This window comes from Lygodium microphyllum, chromosome 4, assembly GCF_053477565.2.
Source record: "Lygodium microphyllum isolate KBCC chromosome 4, Lygodium_microphyllum_v1.1.10, whole genome shotgun sequence".
NCBI lineage: Eukaryota > Viridiplantae > Streptophyta > Polypodiopsida > Schizaeales > Lygodiaceae > Lygodium > Lygodium microphyllum.
In genome coordinates, this window is record NC_141138.1 from 5,026,468 (window position 1) to 5,043,955 (window position 17,488).

The window sequence follows — 17,488 nt, forward strand, 5'->3', positions numbered from 1 at the left end:
TTGGTTGGAGAGATTGGTATGGCAAGGCTGCCCACTGGCCCGGTATTTGTTGCTACTCTTTGCAAAGGCGATGTCTCACTTCCTTAGATCACAAGTGAGCGGGTTACGTAGCTTGCGATTTCCAGTGAGAGAGGAGATGGAGCTGTTAGACTTAGAGTATGCAGATGATACAACACTTTACATAGAGGACGATGAGTTGATGCTGGAGAGAGTGAGACTAGCTCTCAAGGTGTTTTGTACTACAGCAAGAGCGAAAATCAACTGGCCGAAGTTGGTTGGTTTCCTTATAGACCGAGACTTTGGTACAGAGTGGGGCGTCCACTTGGGATTTAGATGGGTGTGTAGAGGGCAGACCGTCCGCTACCTTGGGTTCCACGTGGGACTCGACATCACCCCCACCCAACAGTTGATCCTAGTCCTTGACTCTATTCGGAGGAAGCTGACCTATTGGAGTATTGCTCGCCTCTCCCTAGCGGCCCGAGCCTTAGTGGTCAACTAGGTCCTCCTAGTGACGGCTCGGTACATCGCCTCATGATGGTGCTTCTCCTTGTCCTGTGTTTCTCAGCTTCGTCGCCTAGTGCAGAATTTCCTTTGGGCCGGGTTGGACGGTTGCAAGGACTCTCGGGCCAAGGTGGCGTGGGTGACCATCATCCGACATCGGTTAGAGGGACGGCTTGGGATCATTGACCCAGAGTATCAGAGTATGGCTCTTTGGGCAAGCTTGTAGTCCGTGGTCTCACACCAGGAGGGCAGACTTGGAAGGTTCTACTACAGGAGGGTCTCCAGGAGTGTAGATCGAGGATTGGTGGGGATTGGAGACCGTCCTTGAGATGGATTTTCACGACAACCCAAATCACGCCCCCCCCCTAATGCAGAGACCCCCGGGTGCCAAGAGGAGATAGACTGTTAGCTGGTGATTTGGAACCCCCAGGTCACAGATCAAGAGGGGGTACAGATCGGCGAGTACCCCCACATCCAGTGGGCTGGTTGGGAGGCTCGGCTCGGCTCGCACCATTAGGACCTGGCGGGAGGTGTACAAGTTGGTGGACGAGGAGGTGTTGTAGCAGGCATCAGGTTGCTAGAGAGGAGTCGAGTTGAGGAGAAGGGAGATTGACGCAGCAATACCTTAGGAGTGGCTTGGCTCCTTCGGTATGAGAGCCGGTAGAGCTTAGGGAGGTATGGGCCACAAAGTTTTCACCGACAGGTATCCCCCTACAGGTGGCAGGTAGAGTGGGTGGCGCTCCGCATGGGACTTTCTTCACCGTTTAGGAGGGGGGGTGTCTGGCCCTTGACAAAGGGCAATAGGATGAGGGGATAGCTGTCCTTTCGTGGAGGATTCGGGTGGTGGGCCTTCAGGAGAAGACATGGCGACTGGACCCCTATGTTTGTTGGGAGGAGCTCCGCGAGTGGCGCCTCTGGATTTGGGAGGGTAGACCACTTGATGAGCTGGAGTGGGATCCAGGAGAGTGGCTATGGCTGGCCACTGCGGTTGCCTAAGGAGCTACTGAGGTTCCTAGAGTACACAGCCAGGATTGGCAGACATGTGTTGATGCAAGAGGACATGGATTGGGCGCCGTCGCATAGCAGGTACTGGGTGGAGCATAGCATCACGGATGCTTTCCAACGGACTTTCTGGTGCGGCCTATGGGACAGCTGGAGGCCGAGGAGGGTATTGTATTTCGTATGGCTGGTGGCACATGGAGGCCTGGCGGTAGGGAGTTGGTTAGCCCAGATGGAGAAGGATGGAGGATGTAAATGCTGCACACAGCAGCTTCTGGAAACTCCAAAGCATTGCCTTTGGTCATGTGAGGTAGTGCAGCTAGTGTGGAGAGGAGCATGCCGCATCCTCCGTCGCATAGCATCCAGCCTTGGATGTATCTCATGGGGAGCTTTTTGCTGGCAGGCAGTCAGCCAGGGTTGTCACCTTCTGTATGAGGCTGGGATGCAGGACACAATCTTATTGAGGCTAGGTCGTGCACAGTAGCCGGCTTGGAGGCTTTATCCATCCGCCAGGAACTGGAGCCTACAATAGACTGCTCTGAGGTGTGGGAGATCGTAGGGAGTCTCACTGGATGGCATATCTGGAAGGCACGGTGTCAGGAGGTTTTTGGAGGAGAGAGACTTTCTGCACAGGCGACTTTGGCAGAGCTTTGGACTTCCATCATCCACTCCCTTTGCAGCTAATGGGACTAGGTGCAGGGCGAGTCTCGAGCTCGTTAGGAGCTCTGTCTTCACTTCATGCGCACTTGGGGCTGTCAGGACTTGTTTTTTGTGATGCAGGCAGGCAGCCCCAAATGGCGATACACGCCCCCTCCATGGCTTCTTGCCCCCATCCCCCCTAGACTGCCCTGAGAGGCGTGTATATTTGATATTTCTGTGACTCTATATCAGCTCCAGCTAGTCTATTGAGCAAGAGACTTCTTTGTATTCAAGGTTTACTGAAGTAATATAATTAGCCACACTTTATTTGCAAAAAAAGAAAAGAAAAAGGCTAGAAGGCCTTCCGCGTGCAAATCATGTGTTGAATCGTGCACCCACTAAGGCACTAAAGATGATCACACCGTTCGAAGCTTGGCATGGCAAGAAACCCAAAGTAGACTACTTTCCGGTGTTGGTTGCATAGCCTATGTACATGTTCCAAAAGAGCTTCATGAAAAGCTTGATGACAAGGCTGTAAAATGCATATTTATTGTCTATAGTTCAGAGAGCAAGGGCTATTGCTTGTATGACCCATGCACGAAGAAAGTCTTTGTCAGTAGGGATGTCCTATTTGCTGAAAATGCTGTATTTTCACATGATCAGTTTCAAAGGCCAGCCACCCATGACTTTGGTGATGTCTTTGAGGGTCTTTTGCCACTTATTTTGGAGTTTGTGCCTGTTGTAAATGGCAGGACAGACTTAATACAGCAAGTTGTTGCTGCAACATATGCTCCCGAACAGAAGGGTATCGATGATGGTTTGCCACATGCAGTGGAAGAAGCAGTACAACATGAAAGGGCTGCTGTAAATGCAGCCAAAACAGTCCCAAGATGGCTGTTATAGACTCTCCAGGAGAGTAAAATGGATGCTCCTATACCTCAACGCACTAGAAGGGCTGCCAGAAATGCAGCAAATGGTGGAGGGGGGGCACATTTGATTGATTTTACGGAAGTAGATGATTGTGATGAGCATGTGTTTATGAGCTCACTATTGGATGATGCCATCTCTTGTCTGTGAGCCTCAGTCTAAGTTAGAAGGGGACATTCATAGCTTTGATATTCAGTTTGTCATGTGTTTTGACAGAGAAGGCAGCTCTTTCCAAAGTATGCAATGCTTTTTCAATCAAGTTTTAGCTGTGTTTACATTGGCCTGTTATTTTCCAGCACAATGCATTTCTTTTCTAGTGGTTTTTGATTCCATTGACACTGGCCTGATGAGGCGACCAGCTGATCCAATAGACAACGGCATTTTCCCCATTATATTATTCAGGCCGGCCAGATTTTTGGCATTATTGGACTGCAATCCGTCAATTATTAGGGGTTTTTGCTATATATAGCAGCCCCATAGCTGGCAGGTCATTCTGTCTTGCAACTTTCCAACACACTCCGACATTTGGATCATTCCTTTGTCTTTCAGTGTTTCCATCCATCATCAGCCCGATCTAATGCCCTCATTGATATCTTGGGCTTTGTGGAGGGATTGATCAGTCCTCATTTTTTTCAGATTTCTTTCAGAGTCTAGTCTAGATTTTCTTCTTCCATTCTCTTTTTTTATTGCAGTCATTCCCTTCCCTTCTGTCTCCTTGTTCATATCCCTCTTCCATTGCGCACTCTCACAGAAACATGTATCTTGCCAAGAAGAAGACCGTGAAAGTGAAGTGTCTTCTTCCATTGAATCCACAATGCATTGTGAATTGGTTACATGATGCCCATGTATTTTGCACAAAAACCAGCTCTCCGTGATAGGCATAGGTTACTCTTTAGAAGAGCATCAACTTTGATACCATGTGAAGATATGCTAGCGTTTGCAAAGATGCTCAAAGGCAGAGCAATGGGAGTAGTTGAAGAGTGACTTTCACTAGAGATGGATCTTGAGGTCTGTGACCACTAGTTAGAGCTGAAAGAAAGCTAGAAATGGAAGGGCAGCAGGTTGATAACCAAAATGCGGCCATCTGAAGGCAGAATCTGGCTGAATGCAGTAGTGTACCACTTGGAAGATGATGGCAGCTGACGGCAATAGAGGAAGATTGGGCAACAGCTAGTAGAGTGTGATAAGGTGCTGGGCGGCCTATGCAACAGTCAAACACAGACTAGAAACTGACGATCATGTGCTTGGCAGCCTGTGCACCAGCCAATTGCAGGCTGAGTTAATGCCCAAGTTGCTGTACAGCTGGGCTGCCTGCGCAGCAATAAACACAGTAAGGTGGGCACCAGTTGAGGAAGGTGTGGCAGCAGCCGCAAGGGCTGGACAGTCACTGAATGATGTGGGCTGCTGGCTAAAAATCTGCAGAAGAGTGATGACTTGCAAAAACGGGATGGGTTAAATGGTGGCAGCTTGTCTATTTGTAGAAGCAAAAGCAACCTCCCAAATTAGGATTTTGCTCATGGAACACGAAAATCATTTAGAAATGCATTTCTTTTTTAATGAAGCTTTTGGTAATTACATGTTTTGGGGTTTTTTAGAAGAGCTAATAAGTTTATAACACGTTTTAAGCACAAAATACCAATGAAACTCATGTTGAGATGGGGATGTACACTCTTTCCATCATTCACAACATTGATTCATTCACTTTAGAGTTCTCTTTTTTCTTTGTTTGTGTTTGTGTTTTTGCGTTTTTGTCTAAGTTATTGTGTTTTAGTTCTGCTCATACATTCTATGTTTTCTCAATGCAAACCCTAGCATATCTTCACATAAGTGGCACTAGGGTTAGGATTTTCTATGACGCTTAAGCCATTTAGGGTTAGGATATACTATAAAAAGGCACATTGTGCACCATTAGCACCTAAGTGTGGCATTATTTATTTTGGTCACCTTGAGCATCGTACTCTCTTTCAGTCATTAATATGTTGCCTCTCATTTTGTGATTGAGTTTCATTATGTATCTATTTGTTCTTGCATTATCTTTCATTCTCTATTAAATTCATGCAATCACTCCACACCTTGGCAACACCATTTGAGAGCACTATATTAAAAGCCCTTCATGTTTTGGACTTGGGCTTCGATCTTGTCTTTGTTCATGGCTTCACGAGACTTGTTACTTAGGTTTTCTCTGAGCAGGTACTCAAGTTTTCTCTGAGAGCAGGCCGCATTTATTGAGGACTCATCATTAGGTATTATCCTTGTGACTAGTTGATAGGAGAGGGCTTAGGGAGCTATATCTACCCCATTCCTCTTTTTGTGTGAAGGACCCTTTGAGGCAGCTTTCATTGCTACACCCATTTCCATTTGTGTACTACCCATCCCATAGGTTCTACGGTCTACCCCACCCCTATCATCTTCTTTGGTGGTTCCCTTGTACCTCCCATCCCTTTTGTAGGGGATGATCTTCGAGATGTGGCTGTGGATTCCCTGGCCCTTCTTGTTTCAAAGGAGAATTCCCAAGATCATGAGGAAATTCTTTAGGGATTGCAAACTTCTATGGGCCTTGCTTTCATGCGGTGGTCTCTTTCCTTTGCCATTGAGCCACCATCCCTTGCCATGTGCATGCCCATTTCATGGCCCTTGGTCCCTCTTGTTGTTTTCTGGTAGGTCATGGCATGTTTGATAGCTCCTCACTATTGTCTCTCATCAGTGGGTTTGCAGCTTGGCTGACCCATTCCTAACTGGATCTCACTAGAGTGATCCATTCAAGGTGTCTCCCACTGGCCTATGATGGCTCCTATTCAATTGGGCTTTCATCTAGAAACGGGATTTTGCTCCTTGGTTGGCATTCATCCTTGATGGACTTCATCGGCTAGTGACACTCTTCCTACCACTCTTGGACCCATTCCATCTCCTTTGGCCGTCTGACACATTTAGGATGGTAGAGGGGTGGTTGGTAGTCATGTGGTCTATTTTGGCCATCTCCTACTTGTGTCCTAGTTTGAGTCAAAATAAGGACATTAGGAACTTGAATAGTGTTTTTGTCCGTCAATTTATTTTTCTTTGACATTTTAGGTGGAGATTTGTCATTGCAATTGTCACCTGGCAGTCTGTTTTTGTCATTTCCAGGTAGGCATTTACTGCAAGAGATGGGATGTATTTTATCAGGAATGGGCAGCTTTTTTAGTGCAAACATTTTGTCAGTTGTAGGTATTTGTGTTGGTCCGGACTTGCATTCAATGCAAATTGGTTAGTTAAAACATTTCTTGCTGTTTACAGCTGCTTGCACTCTCCACCAATTGGTCATTCAGCCATTCTTTTTTTCAATGTGATTCCTCCTCCTCATCTTCATGTCCTGCCTCTGTCTAGTGCTTTCACTGACTCTCCGAGCTACGTATAGGGGTTGATTGAGACCAGGCTTGTATCATTCAAATTTGTGTCTGTTCACTCCTTCAGTTTACTGCATTCCTTACATCTCCTCCTTTTTCACTCAGTATTCATTATCCCCTTTCCATTGTGCACTCTGGAACAACTGATAAGAACCGGACTATGAGATGATGAGTAGAGAGCAGGAATCCTGACATTGGAGCAGGGTGGTTTGACTCTCTAAGAAAGAACTAGCTGAACTGGTGAATGGTCTGAGAGTCATGCTAGGTATGATACCTGCTAGGCCACCCTTGTCGCAAGCCCAATCATTCGCATTAAATCGGTCAGTCCTGGAGAGTCCTAGCTCCAGCTGCCAGATGAGAGAGGGAGAGGAGAGAGAAAAAGAGAGAAAAAACATTAAACCTGGTAGGGAAAGAGAGAAAGAGAGGAAGAGAGTGAGGGAGGGAGAGGAAATGAGAGAGGGAGAGGAAGAGAGAAAATGAAATTAATTGTTGTTGTATGTTGTAGTAGTAGTAGTAGTAGTTTTTTTTCTTTTCTTGTTTATTGTTGTTTAGTTTTCTTGTTTTTTGTTATTGTAGTAGTAGTAGTAGTTTTTTCTTCTTTTCTTATTTATTGTAGTAGTAGTAGCAGTTGTTATTGTTTTTTTTTTTCTTCTTCTTTTCTTGTTTATTATAGTGGTCGTCTCTTCTAGAGAATTGGAGTGAGCTTGTGGATTTACCAAACTCTACTATGAACCATGGATCCTATCTTTTGGTCTGAAATAAAAGCTCCTCTGAGGCAGCCTGCTCATCTTCCCTAATGATCTATTTGCATTTGCCTCTCCTATCCTCGAAGGCCTACACCATGAAGAAGTCATCCCCCTACTATCCAATGGTCAAGTTGAGGCAGGGAGTGAGACTTGTCTCCTGTCTTGCTTGCTGTTGAGGGCATAGATGAACAGTAGGAGCATGGGTCGAGGCCATCTTGTTATAATTTGATAGGAAAGAACATGGCTGGGGTTATTTTTGTCTTCATTACCACATGTATGAGTGCAACAAGCTGCAAGTGTGTACTTCAGGGAGCAAAGAAGTTGTATCCATGATGTAAATTAGTGTCATGTATATGTGGAATTTAGAATTAGTTTTCGTTGTTATCTGACTCTAATTGTTGTGGATATGCATATATACTGAGCTTGATTTGTGAATGTACTGGTCCCTCAGTTAACATTGCTTTCCCTTTGATGTCAGGTAAAAATAGCCCGGTTTTGGTTGATACACTTCTAGGTCTGGCTGGAGTTTACAAGGTTACTGGGGAAAGTGAGATGGCAAAAGATGTCTATAGACGTGCTATATCAATACTTGAGGGTTTGCAAGACATATCATGTGAAGAATTAGTGGAGCCTCTTTTACACCTTGGTTACTTACTTCTTGAAGAGAGAGATGTAGATGAAGCGGAGGCATGCCTGAGAAGGTTCATATCTGTTTTAAATGCTTTACTTTGAAAGAAAAAAGGTTTCACAAACAAACAACATAAAGAAGTGTGTGTGCACAGTCTTTACTGAAATTCTGCACATTTATATTTGATAAACTACACACTATGCTGGTGTCTTTTGTTAGATTTTGTACTCTTTGATCACTTGACTTGTTTGGGAGCTTTATATAGAAACGTGCTGTAGGGAGAACTTTCTTTAGGCTCACGTTACTTGTTGAATTCAGATTGTTGAGACTTACTACATATGCTGCATCTCCATTCTTTTTCTCTTGAAACATCTTACCATAAATTTTACTTTTTGTGATTTTGAACCTACTTTATTATAGTTCCAGTGCTTCTAGTTGAAATGTCCTCTGGGGAGTTCCCTAATGCTGAGGACCTTACTTTGTATGTATCAAATGATTATTGACAGTGGCTTGATATCTATATGTATATGCACATGTGGGCACCTCAATTCTTGCCTGTTTTCTATGCAAGCCTTGTCTTTATGCCGAATTAAGCTTGAAAAGTGATGTCTTTTCATGCTTATGCAGCCATATTTTGTTTATGGGTGAGTCAAAATTACTCTTCATGTTATAAAAATCTGAAAGTCTACAGCTTTATGTGAATAGAGCTTTGAACATTGCAAAGGAAACAATCAAAGAAGGCATTGGAAGGGTTGGTATTGTGACTTGTGCACTTGCTAGAGTTAAATGCACCAAAGGTGGGTAAGTTTGCATATCTTTGTTTGGTTTTGGGAGATGGAAAGCAGTAGCTGATTGCTCATTCAAGATGATGGTTTTCTCAGGTGATTATGACAAGGCTGCTGACTTGTATCAAGAAGGGCTTCAAATCCTTAGAAGCTCAGGTTACTGGTCCAGACAAGATGCTGTGGTTGAGAACATACGCATAGAAATTGCTGAGTTTCTTAGCTTGATTGGAAGGTACTCAAATGACATTGCGATGTTTCTTAGATGCCGCTTCTCTCTGGTTAAACAGGGAATTCTGTTTTAATTAAGCACCTACATTGTTTCCATGAAAAGGATATATGTGTACGTGGTTTCCAAATATGCCAAATTGAACTTGAAGTCTGGATTTAGATTCTAATCATTAAGGTACTTATCATTTCTTTAGCTAGATAGAAGCTGTCGCTGAAAGGAAAGGAAAGAGATGTCGATCTGATTCAAACAAAAGATTGTTGTCACGAGCATTAGATTTATGCTCCAAATTAAAGGTCTTATTCACGGGTGCAGCTGTACTTATGGTTCATTTCATGATGCTGTTTGGACGTGAAAGAAAATTGATATACTTTGGAAAAAAGAATATATTTGCATGGTTAAGAGTGTCAAGGTCAAATGGTTGGGATGCTGAGGCCATCTTGGTTCAGTAAACATGATACCTTTTGTTTTATAGCATGTCAATGCCTTGCCATCATCTTGATCTTAGAATCCTTTCTTATTTTCTTTGCAGACAATTTCTCCTTAGTCAATTTGAAATTGTACTTTCATAAAAATTGTGTCCTTTCTTGGAAGGCAAATGGAAACTTGGCAGGTTAATGGATGATATCAATATCTATGCTTCAACAACACTCAGCAATGCTACCATGCAGACATGTTCTCTCACACGTTTTTTTGCTCTGGCCCATTGAGGACTTGGAGTTGATACTTGCGACATTTATGAAACATTAGCCCAAAAGATACACAAGGAATGAGTTGTCAAAGCTGTTAAAATATTTGCCTACCTTTGAATTGGAACCATAAATAGGAGGCAGAGAAGTTCAATGTATGCAACTTGTAGTGGACCCTCTCAAATCCATGTCACCTGCCCAATCAGAGTCACTCCATCCAGAAAGAGTGGCCCCCTCTCCATAGAGGATCCCGTAGGATCAAGTCCCCTGTAGATAGTGTAGAGTGCACAAAGCAGCTCTCTAGTGAACCTGTGTAGGAGTCTTGATGAGAGAAGACAACAAAGCCATCACAAAAGAAATATCTGGCCTACTATGAATGGGCCAGATCAGAGAGCCAACAAGACACTTGTAATGAGTAGCATCTCTAAGGGGATCTCCTACTACGAGAAGCTTGGACTCTTTTTTTTTTTGCAAGTAAAATGTGGTTGATTATATTACTCAAAAAACTGATTACAATAGAGTGCTCATGCTCAACAGACTAGCTGGAGCTGATGCAAAGTCACCAATACATCATGTATACAAGCCTCTCAAGGCGGTTTGGGGGGGATGGGGGCAAGAAGCCATTGGGGGGGGGGGTATATCGCCAACTGGGGCTGCTTGCCTGCATCACGAAGAATAGACCTTGGCCGCCCCAAGTACGCATCATGAAGTGACCACGGAGCTCCTGATGAGCCCTGGACTCACCCTGCACTTGATCCCATCGGCCGCGGAGGGAGTGGATGATGGAGGTCCAGAGTTCTGCTAAGGTCGCATGTGCTGAAAGTCTCTCTTCGCCGAAAGCCTCTTGACACCACGCCTTCCATATATGCCATCTAGTAAGACTCCCTATGATCTCCCATACCTCTGAGCGGTCTGCTGTGGGCTCTAGTACCTGGGGGATGGGTAGAGCCTCTGGACCGACCATTGCGCACGACCCTGCCTCGATCATGAATATCGTGTCTTGCATCCCGGCCTCATACAAAAGGTGACGGCCCTGGCTGACTGCCTGCCAACAGAAAGCTCCCCATGAGATACACCCAAGGCTGGGTGCTATACGGCGAAGGATGCGGCATGCTCCTCTCCACATGAGTTTTGCCTCCTCACATGACCAAAGGTAGTGCTTTGGGGTTTCCAAAGGCTGCTGTGTGCAGCGCTTACAATCTCCCTCCTTGTGCATCTGGGCAAGCCAACTTCCCACCGCTAAGTCTCCATGTGCCACCAGCCATAAAAAGTACGACACCCTCCTCGGTCTCTAGCTATCCCATAGGCGGCGCTTGAAGGTCCGTCGGAAGGGCTCCATGATGTTGTGCTCTGCCCAGTGCCTGTTGCGTGACGACACCCAGTCCATATCCTCCTGCATCAGTACATGTCTGCCAATCCTGGCAGTGTACTCTAGGAACCTGGGTGGCTTTTTGGCGACCGCAGAGGCCGGCCATAGCCACTCTCCTGGATCCCACTCCAGGTCATCAAGTGGTTTGCCCTCCCAGATCCAAAGTCGCCACTCCCTGAGCTCCTTCCAGAAAACATAGAGATCCAGTCGCCATGTCTTTCCCTGAAGGCCCACCACCCGAATCCTCCTTCACAAAAGGGTGGCAATTTCCTCATCCTGCTGTCCTCTGTCAAGGGCCATACGTCCCCCCTTCTGAACGATGAAGAAAGTCCCCTGTGGGACTCCACCCACTCTACTTGCCACCTGAAGGGGGATGCTTGCTGGTGAAAACCTAGCTGCCCATACCTCCCCGGGCTCTATCGGCTCTCGTATCGGGGGAGCAAGCCACTCCAGAGGTATTGCTTCGTCTATCTCTCTTCTCCTCAACTCCACTCCTCTCTGGCAGCTTGATACTCGCTGCAACACCTCCTCGTCTGCCATCCTATACACCTTCCGCCATGTCCTGATGGTACGAGCCGGGCCGACCTCCCACCCAGCCCATTAGATGTGGGGGCGCTCACCTATGTGTTCCCCTTTCCGATCTTTGACCTCGGGGCTCGAGATCACAGGCTGACGGTCTATTTTCTCCTGGCAGCTTGGGGGGCTTTGGATTAGGGCCTTACAGAGGCCTTGCCACACGCAGAGTAAGCTGCGAAGGAAAGGTGATATGGGGGGGGGGGGTGATATGGGCTGACGTGAAGATCCATCTCAAGGACGGCCTCCACTCACGGCCAAGCCTCGGTCTACAATCCTGAAGGCCCTCCTACAATAAGACCTTCCAGGTCTGCCCGCCCAATGTGAGACCGCGGACAACTAGCTTGCCCAAGAGAGCCATACTTTGATACTCTGGGTCTATGATCCCAAGCCCTCCCTCTGACCTATGTCGTATGATGGTCGCCCACACCACCTTGGCCTTGGAATCCTTGGAACCATCAGACCCTGACTAAAGGAAATTCCGCACTAGGCGGCGAAGCTGCACTACGCACGATGAGGAGAAGCACCAACACGAGGCGATGTACCAGGCCGTCGCTAGGAGGACCTGGTTAACCACCAGGGCTCGTCCGGCTAGTGAGAGGCAAACCGTGCTCTAGTAGGTCCGTTTCCTCCGAATAGAATCAAGGACAGGAAGAAACTGTTGGGCAGGAGTAATGTTGAGTCCCACTTGGAACCTCAGGTATCAAACGGTCTGCCCTCTGCTCACCCATCTAAATCCCAGGTGGACGCCCCACTCCGTGCTGGAGTCCGGGTTATTGAGAAAACCAACCGACTTTCGCTAGTTGATTTTCGCTCCCGCTGCAAAGTAGAACAAGTCAAGAGCCAGCCTCACTCTCTCTAGCATCAACTCATCGTCCTCTATGTAAAGGGTTGTATCATCTGCGTACTTTGAGTCTAACAACTCAGTCTCCTCTCACACTGAAAGTTGGAGGCCGCGTAATTCGCTCATACGTGACCTGAGGAAGTGAGATATCACCTCTGCAAAGAGTAGGAACAGGTATGGGGCCAGGGGGCAGCCCTGTCGAACCGATCTCTCCAGCCGAAACTCTTCCTCTCGCCTTCTGTCTATGAGAACCCTGCTAGTGGCAGATCTATACAGGCCGGAGACCCCACGAATCCAAGCCTGGGGAAATCCCAACCTCACCATGGTGCCCTCTAGGAAATCCCAGTCCACCTTGTCATAAACTTTCTCGAAATCCAAGAGTAGTACTGCTAGTCTCTGCCCACTGTGCTGAGTCCACTTTGTCGCCTCAAAGAAGGTAAATACATTGTCTAGGATGCTCCTATCCTGGATAAAGCCTGTCTGTGTGTCATGGATGATATCTGGAAGCATGGGGCATAGTTGCCTACCAATCATCTTTGCCAGTGCATTATAGGCCATTGACAATAAGGTGATCGGCTTCCACTGGGAGAGCTCCAACCGGTCTTCCCCTTTGGGGAGAAGATTGATAAGGCGTGTCGAGAGACTTCCTGGCATCTGTCCTGAAGTGAAAATCTCCTGGAAATCCACCAGTAGGGGGCCCTTCACCAGTTCCCAGTAGGTAGTGAAAAAGGCCTTAGAGAGGCCATCCTCCCCCGGGCATTTCTACCCATCCTGTGTATGGAAAGCCTCCTCTAGTTCCTTCTCTGTGAAGGGGGCTAGGAGGGAGCGTCCCATCTCCTCTATGACGAGGGAGGGATGTGATCCCATACCTGCTGTCTACATCTCTGTCCTCTAGCTGAAGTTGTCTCTTGCTGGAAAAGGTGTGTGTAATAGTCGGTGGCAATCTTTATTACCTCATCTGGGCTAGAACAGGTCCTCCCATACTAATCCTGAAGGCTGCGTATTTGCTCTCCTGCGGTGCGGGATTGGTGCACCTGGAAGAACTCCCGGCATATCGTGTTCCTCTTCCGCTCCGAGAAGGTTGTTGAGGTGCGGAAAGAAAACTTCAAGCGCCTGTCCTCTAGGCCAGCAATGGCTGCTCGTGCGTGCACCTCTTGTGCGTGGAGGGTGGGATCCCCTGGTGCCTCTTGCAATAATCTCTGCGTGGTTGCAAGGTCCCGCCGGAGTGCTCTCTTCTCCTTCCAACATTGCTGCCTGGCCTGCATGACTGCCTCTTGGCAGATTCTGCTTGACTTGGCTAGGACCTCTGCAACCTCCTCTGCTATCCGGTCCCTCCTGTCCCACTCTCTGGTCCAAATCCACTCTATCTGTTTCGTCACCTCCTCCCTCCTATAGATCGAGTTAGGGATCCGATAGGATCGTGTGTCTAGGACAGATGCTGGGGGGTCAAGTGTCAGGAGAACCTGGCAATGATCGGACAATGTGGTGCTTGCCAACTGCTCAATTTGGCCTCCACGAGAGCCTCCTCACTCTCCCACATAAAACCTGTCCAACCGCTCCAACAGAACTCCACCTAGCCGCTTGTATCCCCAAGAGAAGTCCAACGACCTCTCCCTCTTGTGAAAGGCAGGGTCTTTCCAGGCATTACGTGCTCCGACTGCAAGCAAAAAGACCTTCCATGCCTCCTGCTCCTCCACGGCTATGCCTTGATAGTTTCTGCCTCTGACCTGTTGGTCCCCCAAGGCCTCCAGGTTGTTGAAATCTCCTTCAACAATCCAGGAGTCCACCTCTGGGAGTCTATCTACGATCTCCACCCAGAACTTGCTGCGTGCCCTAACCTCCGTAGGGGCATAGACATTGAGGACTCCAATACACGAGTCCTCAATATCCAATCTGATCCATAGAACCCTTCCTGGCACTATCGTCTCGTGGTCTCGTACACAGGCAATGAGACTCGGGCCAATAGAGGTGCATATGCCTCCACTCCTGCCGTGGGCATCTATGGCGTGCTCCCAATAGGTGTGCGAGCTGCCCGGAAGTACCTTCCCAATCCGCTGGGCATGGGTGGGAGTGAGCTTGTGCTCCTGCGGAAGCAAGATGTCGATCCGTCCAGCAAGGGCAGGCTGCAACTCCTGCCAAACAATCAACTTCCTAGAACCACGTGCCCCATTGTAGTGGAGACTATTCACATTCCAGGATGCAAGGTGTAGCTCATGGGAAAACCTTTGATTGACCGAACATGCATTTGTTCGGTGTGGATGCTGTTGATGAAGAGGAGAAACTGTGAGGCATGCAAGTGCGCTTTGCCGCCGGTCTGGATGGCGAACTCCAGTCCCTCATGGTGGCCCTTGGCCGGACCATAGGGGTGATAGATGCTCCAGGTGGTATTATCAATGCATCTATCAACTATGCTGAGAATTGCGACTCTGTACACTGGTAGAAATGGGCCGCCTGCGTCGAGGGCCACTCGATCACGTCCCTTGGAGCTCTCCACTGTGGAGGGGCTTGAAAGATAATGCTCAAGTGTGGATTCTCGGCACTAGCCCACCAGTTAATGTTCATCATGCAACTTGGCCATTGTTGTGCAAACAGTGCTAATCCTTCATCTCTCATCCACTGGGAGATGTGATCCGCCACATGACTCTTCAACTCCTCACTCTGTGTAGTCGTCCACTTCCCTGAGAAAGAGGATTGAAGAAAAAAGGCGTAGTTTGGTCTATCCGATGGTGCTAGTAGATGGACCTTGCCCCTCCTTGACTTACGAACCAAGAAGATCCCTACCTCTAGAGGTAGTGGGAACTCTCCGCACTCCGCAACTCGCAGATAGGACCATGGGCCAATGCAGAAGAACTCATGTGGCAACAACTGCGCCTGTCTCGGGAAGGTGTGGCGGGTGGTAGGGGCGGATGAGCTGGTGGTTGTGTGGGAGGGGGAAGACTGCTGGTCTGCAGAGGAGGTAGGTGTGTGTGGCTTATCACCTCTTGTGGGAGGAGGGGGGGTGGGTTTGGGGGGGCTCACCTGACTCGGATGCGGATCAGGGGGGTTGCTCAGTAGGGGGGGTGGTGGGGGGGAGGAGGATCGAGGGATGGTGGGATGAATGGAGATGCATGGCAGGTGTTGGGGGGGGGGGGTGGTGGCCCTAGCAAGGGGGGGCTGTGGGGGGGCATGGGATGTGTTGGGGGGGTGGGTGAGGGGACTGTGGGAACTTAGGTGAGGCAGTCTGTGGCGCGGATGGAGAATGTGGGGGGCTGTGGTCCTGTCGGGTGGGACGGATAGGGGGGGTTATGGAGTGCTCTGCCAAGGGGGGGTCGCTTGCTCGTTTGCACCCTGCTAATGAGGCTGGGTCTGGGTAGCTGGCTGTGCCCCCCCTTGCCGTCTCTCTCTCTGTTGTCTCTAGACCCGTGTGAAGCCGTCAACGTCCACCTGCGGACCTGTGGGTGGAGCTGCCTTGGCTCTGAAATGTGTACAAACTGCTGCCTGATGACCAAAGTGGTGGCAGCGCAGGCACTGCCCTGGTTGCCCAGTCACAATGACCTGTTGCCTAAAGGAGTACCCACCTGCCTCAATCTCTAGGAAGTGTGGGATATTCTTGACCTCTTTCACTGCCACCCGTACCTTCGGGACTCCTGTTGCTGTCACTGCATCCGCGAAAGACACGGGAAGGACAATGCTGAAGAGCCGTCCAAAGTCTTCCACCAATTGGCAATACTCAATTGCCAGGCCGGGGAAAAGAAGGGTGATCGGGTGCCGAAGAAACCTATTGTGGAGTGCAAACGCCTCCACAGTAAAGCCACTATACCAAGGGACCATGTATATGACCCCCTTCGTGGACGCATATGGTGAATTGGTGAGTAACTCGCGAGCTATGTCTGTCGAGCTGAGCCGGACCATGAAGATGCCTTGGTCCAATAGGACCACCTCCACGATCTGCGTTGTGCCGATGCACAGCGTGGAGTGAAGCCAGTCCCGAAGTTGGGCCCTGGCTGGGGAATGTCCTACTACCTGACCATAAATCGTTGTTTCCATTAGCTCCAGCTCCTTAGCTTGAACGGCTAAGAGTTGCTCCTCAGAGAGGACTACGCGCAAGGTGTTTGACTGGGGGGTGTCTGACCATAGGTTTCCATTGCGCGTCCCTTCTGGGAGAATCTACCTATCACGCTGCTGTGCTATTGGAGGGGGGAGTTGCTATAGGGGGAGGGAGCAACTGGGGGGGGGGGGGGGGATTGCTGTTTTCGATGCCGGTGGTGTGACAATCTAGACAGGGGGCCAAGCCTCAAGGCGGGGGAGCGCGTGGGGGGGGGGGGGGGGGCGAAGACAGGCGTGGGCGGTGGCCAGGGGAGAAGAGAACGGGGCTGGGGCGGGCGGGCCAGGTGCAGGGGGGGCAAGTAGGTGCAGGCGGGGGAGGGCAAGGCGGGTGCAGGAGGGGTAGGGGGCAGGGTAGGGTGGGCGCAGGCGGCGCGGAAGCGTAGGCGGGGGCGTAGGGGGATGGCGATGGGGCCCTGGCGCTGGCGATGGCGAGGAATCCGGCGGGACGCGACGATTAGACGGGGGCGGGGTTAGCGTGCGCGACGTGACGGGGTTCGAGTAGAAGCTTGGACTCTAGGTCCATGGGGCAAGAAATTGGCTGACACTCGACCATACCGTAGGATCAAGTCCCTTGTAGATAGTGTAGAATGCACAAAGCAGCTCTTTAGTGAGCTTCTGTAGGAGTCTTGATGAAAGAAGACAACAAAGCCACCATAAAAGAAATATCTGGCCTACTGTGAATGGGCCAGATTAGAGAGCTAATAAGACACTAGTAATGGGTGGCATCGCTAAGGGGATCTCTTGCTGCCAGAAGTTTGGACTCTAGGTCGATGGGGCAAGAAATAGGCTGACACTCAACCATACCAAACTCCAAGAGTAACTCGGAAATGTACCTGTGCTGGGAAACGAAGATGCCCTGTGCCATCTGATAAATCTCCAAACAAAGGAAGAAGTGTAGGATCCTGAGATCCGTCATTTCAAACTCCTGTCTCAATATCTCTCAATCCGATCAACCTCTTGTGTGTTACTCCCTATGATAATGAGGGCATCAACACACAAGATGACAAAGACACACTTGTCCTCCTCAACCTTGTAATGCTAGCCATTGTTGAGCCTTTAAGCCGTGTGTGTGTACCTTAGTCATGCTCTAGTT

General features: G+C 48.8%; 1 protein-coding gene across 1 annotated transcript in view; it reads left to right on the forward strand.

The window, feature by feature from the left end:
• Positions 1-17,488, forward strand: part of LOC148036755 (Tetratricopeptide repeat (TPR)-like superfamily protein) — a 102,581-nt gene that overhangs the window by 82,428 nt on the left and 2,665 nt on the right. Inside the window, exons 4-6 of the mRNA XM_087675629.1 lie at positions 7,674-7,896; positions 8,529-8,620; positions 8,705-8,840. Of these exons, the coding sequence (XP_087531755.1) occupies positions 7,674-7,896; positions 8,529-8,620; positions 8,705-8,840 (451 nt within the window). The remainder of the gene's footprint in view (positions 1-7,673; positions 7,897-8,528; positions 8,621-8,704; positions 8,841-17,488) is intronic.